Here is a 13476-nt window from a genome sequence, read left to right as displayed (position 1 = left end):
GCCCACCGAACAAGCCAACCCCCGTTGTTCTATGGATCGAATTGGATAGCAACGTTGCCACAAAGTCAAAACTCGGGCAGTTTCAGTTTCAGTCTCCAACTTAGGCAGTTTCGGTTTCGGCCTTCAACTTTCGCTTTCAAGAGCGTGACAAAGCATGACAATAGATAGTCACCTGCTGGGCATGGCGCGTTCTCGTTGCAATGAAAGTGGTGATCTTCGGTATATTCAGGGAGAATGTATTCGCAAGGCTCCTGTTTCACGACGACCTCGACTGGGACTACTTCCATGCAGCAATCATCGTCATTTCTGAAACGAAACGAAGAGCTCTTAATTTTTCGTACTTTTCATCGCACACCGAAATTTCTTGCATAATTTTGTAACACTTCTACTCTAAATTATCACGTTAATAAGTTTTACAAATATTTATAAACCACTAAATTCTTGGCCAATCCCCAACAGTGGGTGTGAGCCACAGTGGGTTGAGCCACAGGTGAACAAGAACAAGAACTCAGTCTCCTGAAGGCGACAAACAAACAAACAAACAAACAAACAAACAAACAAACAAACAAACAAACAAACAAGAACTGGTGCTCATTACACAGTCGATTCGTACGCAAACGTGCCTAATATGCAATGCAAAACATGCAACAAATCACGGCCGGAGTGGACTCTCCGTGAGCGACAGCAGAACGTGCATATCCGGCCGAGTGAGCAAATACATCGCCCTTATTATACATGAAGAAATACACAGACAAGAAAAATTAGGGAAAATGAAAGAATAAGAAAATAAAAAATAATCAGAAGCAACATATACAATATGTGGCGTGTAAAGCATGAGCAGAGAGAGCCTAAGAGCATAGTCCAGTACATACAGCGAATAGAGTCCGTACAGATAATCTTTTTGTGCACTTACATATATCGTGACTATGAGATATGTTCATCAATAATACAACACTATTAAAGGGAGCAATAATAATAACTATAAATAGTTCATTAAACTTGTGTCCATTAAAAAATCCTGAAGCGCGCTCATTGCGTATATTTGATAATCAGGATGTGGCCACGGTCCAAGCACTCTGCTGATTGTAAGTGGTCGTCTGTCGAGACTGTTCTATCGATCACTACTATCATGATTATGGGATAGCTGGCTCCAATGTAGCCTGTACTTCTCATATATTTTTTTTTTTCATATTTAAGTAAAGAAACTATACATGGCGGTCGATGGGTGCGCAAGCGTTTAGCACGTTTAGCACATTCAGCACATTCTTTCAGGTACACCGTATCATTTATATGAACTAGTCACTTACTGAAACTGCTTCACAAATATTCTTCTCAATTACAGTGCCTATGTTTCTGAAGATAAAAAGCTATCGAGAGACGGTCTTTCTACTGCCTCCGGCGTGTCCTAGATCCGGGCCATCAATGAGCATGATATTCGATAACGTTAGCTCGCTCGCTCGCTCGCTCACTCACTCACTCACTCACTCACTCACTCACTCACTCACTCACTCACTCACTCACTCACTCACTCACTCACTCACTCACATAATTATCAACCTAATTGCAAGACTCACATTTAGCAGAGTGTACACGGTAGGCCCGTAGCCGGGGGTGGGGGGACCTAGTGCCCCCCCCCCCCGAAATTTTGGTGAAGTAGGTGTTTTTACCAGAAATAAATAATGAAAATAGGTCTTTTTCTCAAACAGTCAAAGTTTTCAGCAAGTGCCGCCCCCCCCGAAAAAAATTCCTGGCTACGGGACTGGTACACGGTTTCATGATAAAGAGGAGGTAGCGCAAATGAAAACCAGATACCAAAGGCAAAAACTGAACACCAGTGAATTCTGTAAAAATTACAGCTTGTTCTGTAAAGGTTGCGAGGTAGCGCGGCAACTGTCACCATCGGCCGGCGCACGTGGCACGCGGAGACACGCGGTGGCAAGAGTGTCTAAGCGCTCGTGGCTTCTGGCCTAATTATTTGCCTTTATTGCTTCGCGTTATATACCTCCTCTTGTCGGCCGTTTACTGCTTTTCTCTAGTGTCCCTTGCTATCCGTAAAAGCATCGATCCCCTGTAAACGTACTCCAACACTGTGGCACGTAGTCCGGCGCTGCAGGCTCTACGGCGCGCCCTGTAGAGCGTGCTGCGCAGCCTGTCGTAGCTGGGCACCCGCTGCTGGTGGTGAGGCGCGGCGGCGGCCACTTCCTCGCGGTAGATCTGCGCCAGGCTCTTGGAGACGTCAAGTCGCGCCTTGCGGCGCAGCTTGGACTTGACCAGCTCGAGAGCGTTGCGCTGCGCGTCCGCCGCGTGGTTATGCACCGCCGACCGGCCGCCCGGCACCAGAGCACCGGCCAACGTCACCACACGGCCCGGGCATCGCTCGAACGACGCCGACTTGTACCTGCGATGGAGAGAGAGAGAGAGAGAGAACGTCTTTATTGAGCATAATGACTAAGTACTGTAGTCGGTCACAACCTAAGAATAAATACAAGCTCTGTCCACATAACTGTGGCGAGCCTAGCCATTCATCTGTGCAAGAAAGTCATGCTAGGTACTTTCCGTTCCAACCATGAATACGTTTTCGCTGCTAATGTAAATACTACACATATTAACAACTAAAAGCTCGTCGTCCCTACTTCAACTATCGCGCTTGACTGACAAGTGACATAATTTTTGCTGAAATTTGGCAGGAACTTTAAAGGACCCCTGACACCGAATTTGGAAACTCGAGATGCTTGTGTTATTTGATAGTCCTGCATACGGGGGCACTTCTGACCGATTATGAGTGACAACCGTTGCCTTTAAGATATTTTAATTTCATTTTAACGTAAGCCTGAGTGCTCATCTGAATTTTGAACTCCTATCAACATAACCACTAGTATGACGTAGACGTAGGCCCCTTGTGACGTTGCAGAGGTAAAGCAAGTGTTGTCGACGTCACAGACAGAAATATGCACGGTGCACTGTGGTATATTGCGAAACATGTTTGTTCTTTGCTTCTCCCACCTTCTCCTTCTTCGGCACAGGTCAGCAGGCAGCGTGAGCTCTCCGTGTGTGTGTGTTCACCAACTGGCAGTTCAACAAGCGCGTGGCCGACGTCACCCAATACTGAGCGCACGTCATCACGCGTGCCCCGATGCGCGACCGCCGCGGCGCGGCGCTAGTTTCTTATCCTCTTTCGGCGCGCGTTTTGAACCTACACTAAAAATCACCATAATTAACGCTGCTAGGATTAATTAGACATCACGTTGGAGGATTTATGGTGTCATTCCGTGATTACAAGACATAGACCTACTTATTACAACGTAAATGTCACAAACAAAAAATCGGCTGTCAGGGGCCCTTTAAGTTTTCGACAAAAAACCAGTAAGAATAATAATATGCGTCTGTATGGGAAAGTCACCTACCTGAAATAAACGAAAGGCGCTTGACGTCACAGAAATGAGCAAATGCATTTGGGCGGAGCATATATGAAAATTCTCTCTGGGTGGGACAGCGACGGCTATGGGCGGCCATCCGGGAATCCATGCGCAGTCTTAGCTGCGTCCGCCCTCTCGACCGCTCAAGGAAGAGTTGCTGCATATTCTTGAGTACCAAGTTTCCGCGGAGCAAATAAACGGATAAAATAAGGAACACGAAGATGACGAGGGCTGGCATGTTGGACTGGCGCAGCTACTAAGCCGCGCCAGCTGACGTCGGTCCCTATGCTCCTTCTTGTCCCCGTTTATTTCAGCTGCGAAAACTACCAGAGGCGTAGCCAGAAATTTTTTTCGAGGGGAAGTTGAACCATACTTTATGTATGTTAGTGCGTGTGTTTGTATATGTGCGTGTATATATACACATGCAAAAGTGAAAATTTTCGGGGGAGAAGGAGACTACGAAATAAATTTCCGCCTTAAAAGAGTGTGGGTGTAGGCCAGTTATCACTACCGCTTCGTGTTGTCTCTTTCTGTGTCCCGTGTGGTTTTGCGGTTACCTTTCCTAATAACAAATTTTCGCCCCTGTGGCGGACGACGAGTAATATGTTACATATAAATGTTAGTGAAATAAATAAAGGTACCCAGAAGCTCCTTCTTCCTACTCTTTTTAATTAGACTTTTTTGCTATTCTCAAAACCATTTGTCGAGTGACAGATAATAAAGCAACACGAAACGCACAAGTTTAACTTAAACGTAGAAATGTCGAGCAATAATTGAAAATGAAATTGACAAGGCCTATATAATGTACGTAATAGTTCCTTTCGGTCTAACTATGTATTCCTTTATTTCCGGCGATACGTGGCTGAGCAAGGCTTGCCGGTTGACCAGTTTTCTACACAGTGTATACACACATAACCGGCTCTCAAATGCCGTCCGCCGTCGTCTCACATTTACAACCGATGAGCCGGTTCTGCCCAGGGATTCATTCACGAAACTTCCCAACCACGTTCCCCTTCAAGTGCACATATACCCGCTCTCACCTCAAAAATATGGCCGTTTTGTAGCCATATATTATATAGCAGACACAAGTTTATGAGGCACATGCGCGGTCAACACCACTTAGAACTTGACCCGGTGCGCGTACCACACCTGGCTACGCCCCCGAGCGTAGTGGCTTGGGGTGCTATTGTGGACATTGACAATTTCCACCAATGGTCAACTTCGATTGGCCCAGGGGGCTGTTGCGGCCTTTCTGACTGGCTTAAAACGCCGCCATTGCGATATATGACAATATGGCGGCATGTGACAGCGTCCAGAATAGCAGCCTTGTTCCATTGTTCTCTACTTGCTGCGGGCCTTAATTCTGTCGTCAGTCCACATCCACGAGCTTTTATGCACCGTAAATATTCGCATTGGCTCATTACGAGCGACTCGAGCAAAACGCGCACCACGATCGAGAAGCGTGGCTTTCGAGTTGCCACGTGGCACCACGTCCGCTTTCCGCGATTCCCTCTGTTGGCGCGCGCAATGAATTCTTCGTCGTGTTCTCGACGAAGTGAGGCTTCGCACCCTAATTAATGGCCCGAGCCCTGCAGGAGTTTATTAAAGGTTCACAGAGATTTAGGCTATAGAATCAATCTTTCCTCTTGTTTTTCTGCTTTTCAAAATTTCTTTATTCTTTTTATTCAAATTCTCCGCTTCATTGTTTATATGATTTTCTATTTCTATTCTTAAATTTTTTTTTTTCATTTTACTTCTTTCCTCTTAAATAGAAAAAAATCTACGCTTTACTTTAACAATTAGATTTTAAAAACTATCCGGTCCTTGGCCAATCCCCCAGCGTGGGTGTGTGCCATAGTTATAGGATCTACTCTACTCTACTAATGGCCCGAAAATTTACCCGGTAAAATTAGAAGCGGTACAAAAGGTCCGGGTGACACGGGTGACGGTCAACAAAGCAAACCAAGCCTTCATCCAGAATTGCTGGTTATTAACTGACCGCGGCAGCCTTTACCTGTGGTCCTACCTTTACCTCTCCCAGCCCCCAACCTTCACACGTTCCCGGTTGGTTATGTGCAATGGCCTCCTCGCCACGTACTACTACTACTACTACTACTACTACTACTACTACTACTACTACTACTACCACTACTAAACTACTACGTCCTGCGCATTTCATGCATTCGTTGTTGCGCGGCATATCGATTCGAATGCGCAGGCAACGGCAACGTCGCCCGCAGCCCAGCAACCCTGGGAGCATTTCGGCGTTTGCCAGCGTTTCGTCGGTCAACTCGGACCCATTCCGCCGTACCCTTTCGATCATCCACTCAACCGAAACTACCGAATCCGCATGAAAATAAACACGTGCTCCAGACGCGAGACAAAGAGCTTGATTGTTTGGCTTAGACGACACGTGTCCTTTTACCTTCTTTCGTTTCCTCTTGCAGTTTCAGATGCGAGTTTATATATGCTCAGGTTCTGCAATTAAAACTTAGTTGAAAGTAGCGCTTGTGTCTTGTCTTCATCTTGTCTTGTGTTCGTTAATGCGCTATGGCTTCTGAAGTACGAAGAATTAAACACTCGCCTGTCGCAGACCCAGTAGACTCTCTCGCCTCGTCGCTTGTTCTGTAGATATCGGTAGCCATCGAGCAGCATCACGACCATACCTTTGCTCGTTTCAGAGTACGAAGGCAAGCCCGTCGACGGCACATCCATGGCGGTGGAGGCTAGGGCAACGCGCGGTGTCTAGCGAACGTCCCAGGCGGGCAGTTTTACGCGGAACTTTGATCGGCGCGGCGTCCCGAGTGGCATACGCGACTCGCGCACCGGCCGCCTCCCCTTCACGAGGCTGTTGGATTCGACCGGTCGCTTTATCGACAGCTAGCGTCGATAAAAGTGTGCCCCGGTCGATAAGGCGGCGAGCGCGATCTGTTCCCGACATACCGAGCACGTACGCGGCGAAACTAATCAACCGTCGCACACAGCCAACACACGGCCCGCCGTAGAGCTGCGATGCGATGCGGGGGAAAACTCGACGCGCTTCTGCAATTCGTTTTCACCGAACGCGAGACGCACGCACCAAACCGACCGTGTACCAACTTCGAACATTCGATCCGGCTCTTGGACGGCGATACTACCCAGAAAACACCAACTTACGCGCTTCTTCGTTATTTTGCTACAGTATGCTGTCCTCAATATTACTGGCAGTAAACGTAACTTGTTCGTATTATGTTTTAAAACAATTGAGTAGGGTGCGTGAGGTATTGCCCGACACAACCAAGGCCACATATTACCCACTACCTGAGCCAACGCATGCCTGAGTACTCCTCACCTTAAAGTGCTCCTAAACATCCGCAGAGGTCGCAATTTGGTTTCGGTGATGCAGCTGAGCACGAGTCTACAAAGAACACGTCGCCAGCAGCGATACCAGCAGCGATAATTCTTCTAAACGGTGCCGCAATAGCCAGGGGCGTAGCCAGAAATTTTTTTCGGGGAGGGCACCTCCTTGATCTGAAGTGGGGGTCGGGCAGGCAAAAGTGGTCGAGTGTCATTTTGGGCTCTGTATGCCATGGCAAAAAAAAAAAAAAAATTCGGGAGGGGGGGGGGGGCACGGGCCCGGTGTGCCCCCCCCCCCCCCGGCTACGCCACTGGTAATAGCGGAGCTGCACGCGTTTGATGATCGAAAGGTGGCCCTCACTCGTTTCTCTTTTTCCTTCGCTACGCTCCATCTCCTCGCCGTTGCTCGAGCAACATGACGAGGAAGAGCAGGGGGCGCATTCGGTTGAGGTAGTCCTCAATGGTGATGGTGGTAGTGGTTCTGAGGAAGGGAAAAAAAGGCGCTTATTTCTGCAACCCAATAGGGCGCACGGCGCAGCGCCATCAATGGAGACAGTTACCGTGCACTCCGAACTCTTTTTCCTTTCAAGAATCACCGTGGCAGCGCGTACCTGCTGACAGACAAACAGGTTCTTGTTCGACCAATCGGCAGCGCCTGCCCCTGATGACATCACCAGACCCCCCTGGTGACGTCACGGCGAGCGCCGGGGCTGGTGGAAAGGCCCGGGGAGGAGCACGGGATATATATATATATATATATATATATATATATATATATATATATATATTGTGGCGCGCCTTGTGGCACGTAGAGCTGCCGCGTTTGGCATCGTTGATCGTGACTGCATTCCGAACTCGATGTGCGTGTTTACTTGAAATGTTTAACCGCTTTCTCCTTCCTCCCCTCCCTCCTAATACTCCACACAGAGAGGTTGCCACACAAGAGTTGCCTTCTTAGCCTGTTTTCAGTGCCCACAATTAACTGCTCATGGTCAAAACTTGTCTCACCATATCCCTCCCCCTTGAAACACTTTCTTCTGTATGGCCATTGGACCTGGGCACAGTCACGGTAAATGGCAAACATTCCATAAAGAACATTTTAGGCACATGTGTTCAGATGATTGGCCCCAGGCCAAGGTATATGTAAGGGCCACCCCAGTTTATGTCTCCAGAGAGACTTCACTTAAAGGAACCGACAACCAATTTTTATGGTGCCTGTTTTCTTTAGTGCAACGGAAAGCTTACCAGTGAGAGTGTCTTGGTAACGTGGAAAACACTGCGAAACATTTGTAATCAGAATTTTTCTATCTGCGGTGAATATGAAGTTGTATACACAAGTGACAACACATGCTGCAAACAGAGAGCAGTTCGCGTTTGAGCACGATGGTTTGCTGCGCATGCGAGCACTCCGCGCATGCGCCGTGGCTCGAAATGTTCTAGTGGCTACCGCGAAGGCAGTGCCACTTCTCACTGTGCAGCTCCGTTTACCTCGTAAGCAGCACAAAATAGAGTGGGGATAGATAATAATATACATACTCTAATTTTCAGGTCTAATTATTGCGCGCATGACAGCATAAGACTACGTGACTACATACAGCAACGTGATCGACTCCATAATCCAGCTTCAAGGCTCTTCTGCTAGCCTGCGCAACATACTGGTTTTTTTTTTACTTTTAAACACGATTTAATAATATAAATCCTACGCACAACGCGAAAAGGATGCTAGAATCTGTCACTATATTTCACGGTTTTTTCATTTCTACCAGGATCTAATCACACAATCTGGCCAGTTGTCAGTCCCTTTAAAGGAGTACTGACATGATTTTGAGACTACAAAAAAAGGACATTTTTCGTTTCCTTGGTATGTGGTGTTAACGCTCGCCTCATACCGGACTCAGAAAATACGTATAAACTATTTTACATCGATTTTAAAGTCTTCGTCACTGAGCATCTGCAAGCCAGCCCCATTGCAATGGACATTATCCCGACGAGTCAACACAGTTCCACTGAGCTTGCGAACTCTGCATCCTGCATGCAGTCTAAATCACAGGAATCACTGCCGGGGTCACTGAACGATAATTCACTCATCGAACGTGCACCACGAGCAGATGACGAATCTGCCGCCAGTACGTCGCGAGTTGCTGTCTTCCCGTGATGTCACACTTCAAAAGCACATCACTGAGAAGCCGCCCCTCAATATCGAAACCGAAAGTGTTTTTTTAAGGTAGCGGTATTAAAAATATATTCAACGCATTCCCAGGCGCCACAATACTCTTTTTAGGGTTCTCGACACCAGTGTTTTTATTTAGAGCAATAATCCAAAAAGATTTAAAATTCGTGTCAGAACTCCTTTAAATTAAGCAAAATTATACAGGAAAGAAACCAGACACATAGTGGAGATAGTGGAATGTGCCTGTACTAGTAGTTGTCCCTTCAGATTACACATACAGCCGGAAGGAATTGAAGAGAAGGGAACTAGATCAGCTTTCAGGTGGAGGCAAGAGTAATATCGTCTACTATATTATTATATTATATATTACTATAATGTCAGAACTGCGCAACGAACACAATAGACTTAAATGGTGACTTAGGATCATATGAAGTCCAATCTCTTCACAGATGTGCATTGTTGAAACTTGTTTCCGCTGTGCGCCAGCTCCTTTTGCTCTGAGCAACCTTATTGAGAGGCACACATTTTGTAACTGAAGCACACACTATGTAAGAGGCACACACACTTCGTAATTGATGATGCAGGGGGTCGAAACATAGGTTACAAGAGATGTTATAGTGGGGTGGGGGAGTCTGGTGCAATTTACTTAACTCTCACCAAATGCTGCACGCATGCACGCATACAAATACTAGATAAAGACTTCATGTAAAAAAACCCACAAGAAATCCTAAAGTGATAGTAATGTGTAGCACACAAATCGAGAGAAGCAACAGCATGTTCGAATCATCACATTTATTAAAAATCCAATTTATCCCAAAAAAGCAAGAATAGTTTTCATACAGCAGTATACACAGCAGACTTTATGCCTGTTTTTGCAGACAAATTAATTCAATCACACAAGTAAGCAAAGATTCTGAAATGATGATGAGTTATGAGACGCATGTTTTCAATGACACATACAAACACGCACACACACAAAGCTGCAAATACCGATTTCGACACACAGCAGTGGGCAGCCTGACACAATGAATGGCACACACTTTTAAAAACATTGCGCTGACAAAGTTCAGTGACTTCACATATCCGTTAAATGCATGCAACACTTGGCATTTTAAACTTGGCAGCCCTAAAATAAAACTTCTGCATTAATCTTTTTATCTTGAACAACGGAAGCATCCTAGCCCACACATCAGAATGAACGTAACTTGTAAACTAAATCAGGCAAATAAATAAAGAATAGTTATTCTGCAACAACAACAAAAAGGTCCATTAAAAGAAAAGCTAGTATTACAACTTCTTGCTGAAGTGTCTGTGCAACTTAGGACTTTTACAAGTCAGAATATGTTGCATTAAAAATATATGTTTGGAGTCTTTGCACAAGAAAGAAGGCATATTGCACTCAAGAAAAAAAAAAGGATGAGGCAACCAAAAAAGATGTGTCTGACTGCACATGAAGTTGCTTTGAGTCAAAGGTCATGGGACATAGAGTACTATCAAAGACACTCATATCATTATACCAACAAAAATGCAGGATTCTGAAAATAACGCAACACAGAGGTAGACATGCTTGTAATTGCCAGCTATTAACCAAAAAAACTTACACTTAAAATCAAGCACTATATGAAGACAGTGCTGAAGAAATAGCTAAAAGTAAGCAACTCGATGCAACGAGTCCAAAGAAGATTGAAATCAATATAAGGGCGCTGATATGAGCTCGCAGTCTAAAAATGCACCAATGTACAAACATTCGCAGCATTAAAAAAAGGAGGACATAACCACAACTAAGAAAGTCCACAAAGTGTTCTCATAAACAGAGTTTTAGCACCCTCAGAGTGACAGAAAATGGCTTAAATAAGTGGCATTAAAAGGACCAGCCTAACGACAGACATGAATTTCCACCTACCCAATGGCAAATGCCCAATCTATAAAACCGGAATTGCTACAAGCTTTTCTTCCGTATGAAGAAAACAACTATGCTGCGAAACCAATGCAAGCCATTAAAAAAAGAAAAGAAAAGGGAGGAGGGAGGTGACTTGGAATTACAAAATGAAGGCGGCTATGGACTGCGAGTTGTGCTGCCTCACTCAGCATACAGCACAAAAGTCATTACACAAGTGCAGAAGTGAATGTGTTCACACAGTCAAATACTGAACGCTACGGGCAGTTCTAGGAGATGCGAGCTATACCAAGAGCGTCCCGAAGCATGAAGTCACGCAGGGCCCAGAGAGCATTAACAGCGTTGCCATGGCTGCCAACACCATTACCCAGCCAGTGAGTGGGCAGGCGGCTAGCATCATAAACGGGCGTATTTTCCTTTGTCGCTTTGAGCTGGGCGTCCCAGTTGGTCACGTGCTTGCTGTCAGGCTGCAAGTTTTCAATGTACCTGCAAACAAAGTGGCACACTTAATGAGTGCTAAATCTTTGTACTTCTGGTGAAAAAAAAAAACACATTTTTTTTTCCGATCATGACACAAGGAAAGCCTATGATGGCAAAGAAAGAAAAAAGAATTGTGACATTAAGAATCATAAATGTTTTCACCATACCATTTCTTCTTGCATATATAGCCCACACAGAAAATAAACATAATTTAGAGCTAAACCTGGAGTGCGGGTATATGTAGGGGTGGGTTACACGGAAGAAGACACGGTAATCAAAAGGCTGTAAAACACAAATAGGATCTCTACATAATCCTGTCAGCCAAGTAGCGTTCATTGTACACAATAGTACAAGCACACAAACTTTGAAACATGAAATGGAGACTCTTCCGTTTAATGAAGATGCACCCAAGAACATTCTTCAGGGTGGAAGGCCTGATCAGGCGCAGTATAGCAACAGTGGTGTGCTGAATATGTCATTGCATGGACTAGTATACAGAAATTAGGGCACCCAACATAACAGGAAGAAATGACCCATCAACGTTCATCCGCGGTTCCTCCCCGCACTCTCCATATTTCCCCCTGAACTTGTCTCAGGAAATCAGCTGTATTTAGACCAATACAGAACATGGCATACTTGAATACCAATGCTTCTTCAGCAAACATAAACAAGATGAGCTGTGTCAGTCACAAAGCCTAAATGATGCAAAGCCAGCATTGGCAAAAAAAAAAAGATAAAAAAGAGGAAGGGAGAGAGATTCAGATTGCGAGTGAAATGAGATGAAGACTACCACTACAGTTATACTCCTGCTTACTACACTAATTGCTGGCTGCTAAAAAAAAGCATTTACCCTCTAAAAATCTTCAGAATTTTCTGAGCTTTTATGTGTATAAATTACGCAAACAGAGGGGGTTATAACAAGACTAGATAGTCACCTAATGTACGCATAGGTATGAAGAAGCTTGTGCGGATGAGGAGGTGGGGCCACAAAGATTGGTTCCAAGGTCCGCTCTGGAGGCGGTGGAGGCAATCCAGGAGCTGCATTGCACGTGTGGCAAATAAAAAGTGCACAGCGGTTATCACAAGAAAATGATACGGCACCATTTGAGCAACTATCAAAAATCAGCCAAGAGGCAGCATATGTACAGTAACAAGATGCATGAGAATCAAACGGTCTGATATTCTCAATCACTCGTTTAGGAAGCTTTTGATGCGAAGACAATGTATTTACCGCACAGTTGACTCGGGTTAATTAAGCTCATTTTTTCCACACATCACTTGAATTATTCAGGATTGAATATGTGTGTGTGTGTGTGCATGTGTGTGTGTGTGGCAGATGTTGTACGAAGAAATGTTTTTCCAATTTTAGGCAATCCGCTGGAAAACTCTGGAAACAATAGTGCTTTAGGGCCTACAGCAATTTAGTCTCAAAAACATCACACATAAGAATGTCTTGTATGGAATTGCTGCCACTCCATCTGACAAGCAAAAACAGCAACAAATCAGGGATCTGCACTGTATTAGGGTAACTAGAACAGTGCAATGTATACCAACTTAAATCACTTTAATGAAGCTTGCAAAGGCACAGGCAAGATTCACTTCAAGTTGCACATGCAACTTGCTTTTCACAACATGTTTCCAATTCTTTCACTGCGTAACGATGACACCAAGTTATTACTGGTCAGTGGCCACACTAGGCCAATAAACAAGCAAAAAAAATGCATAAGCAAGAGTGGGTTCATGGATTCTATCAAAATAACAAAAGGGTAAAAAAATTTACTGTTGAAACAAGGTGGCACAAGTATAGAAATAAATCTGTATGCTGCAGATTCTAAACAAATAAGGAAACAACTAAAACAATTTAGATTGCTTGTGACAGGGAATACGAACATCATGACAGTACAGTCAACTGCCGATTTTTCGGACTCCCTAGGGAACGCGAAATCGTCCGAAAAATCGGGCAGTCCGAAAAGTCGAATTCATGCTTTTTTATTGAGCTGAAGCGGTCAAATCGCCCCAGCCACGTCCGAAACAGCTTTAATGCCTCCCAGTACAGTTATCAGGCATTTTGGTGCGCGCCCAGGCTCTCGCAAATACATTCGGTACCTGCCGCGAACCCCGCTTAACTATGCACGTGCCAATTAACCGCCACTTTTGCATCTCGTGATGAGCGCCGC

General features: G+C 45.1%; 2 protein-coding genes across 2 annotated transcripts in view; both read right to left on the bottom strand.

Annotated features, from left to right (window-relative positions):
* Positions 1–65: 65 nt before the first annotated feature.
* LOC119387724 (uncharacterized) lies at positions 66–6507 on the bottom strand. The gene is made up of 3 exons (XM_037655203.2): positions 6001–6507; positions 2081–2398; positions 66–306 (listed from the first exon to the last, which is right to left on the bottom strand). Exons 1-3 carry the CDS (start codon positions 6129–6131, stop codon positions 66–68), a joined length of 690 nt encoding a protein of 229 aa, XP_037511131.1. The 5' UTR covers positions 6132–6507.
* A 3200-nt stretch (positions 6508–9707) lies between these two features.
* The window catches only part of LOC119387721 (protein polybromo-1-like), a 72648-nt gene continuing 68879 nt past the window's right edge, over positions 9708–13476 (bottom strand). Inside the window, 2 exon segments of the mRNA XM_049413624.1 lie at positions 9708–11305; positions 12235–12337. Coding sequence (XP_049269581.1) covers positions 11089–11305; positions 12235–12337 — 320 coding nt within the window. The 3' untranslated portion in view covers positions 9708–11088.

This window comes from Rhipicephalus sanguineus, chromosome 3 (assembly GCF_013339695.2).
Source record: "Rhipicephalus sanguineus isolate Rsan-2018 chromosome 3, BIME_Rsan_1.4, whole genome shotgun sequence".
NCBI lineage: Eukaryota > Metazoa > Arthropoda > Arachnida > Ixodida > Ixodidae > Rhipicephalus > Rhipicephalus sanguineus.
The sequence above is the reverse complement of the archived record's forward strand: the minus strand, read 5'-3'. Positions and strand labels throughout refer to the sequence as shown.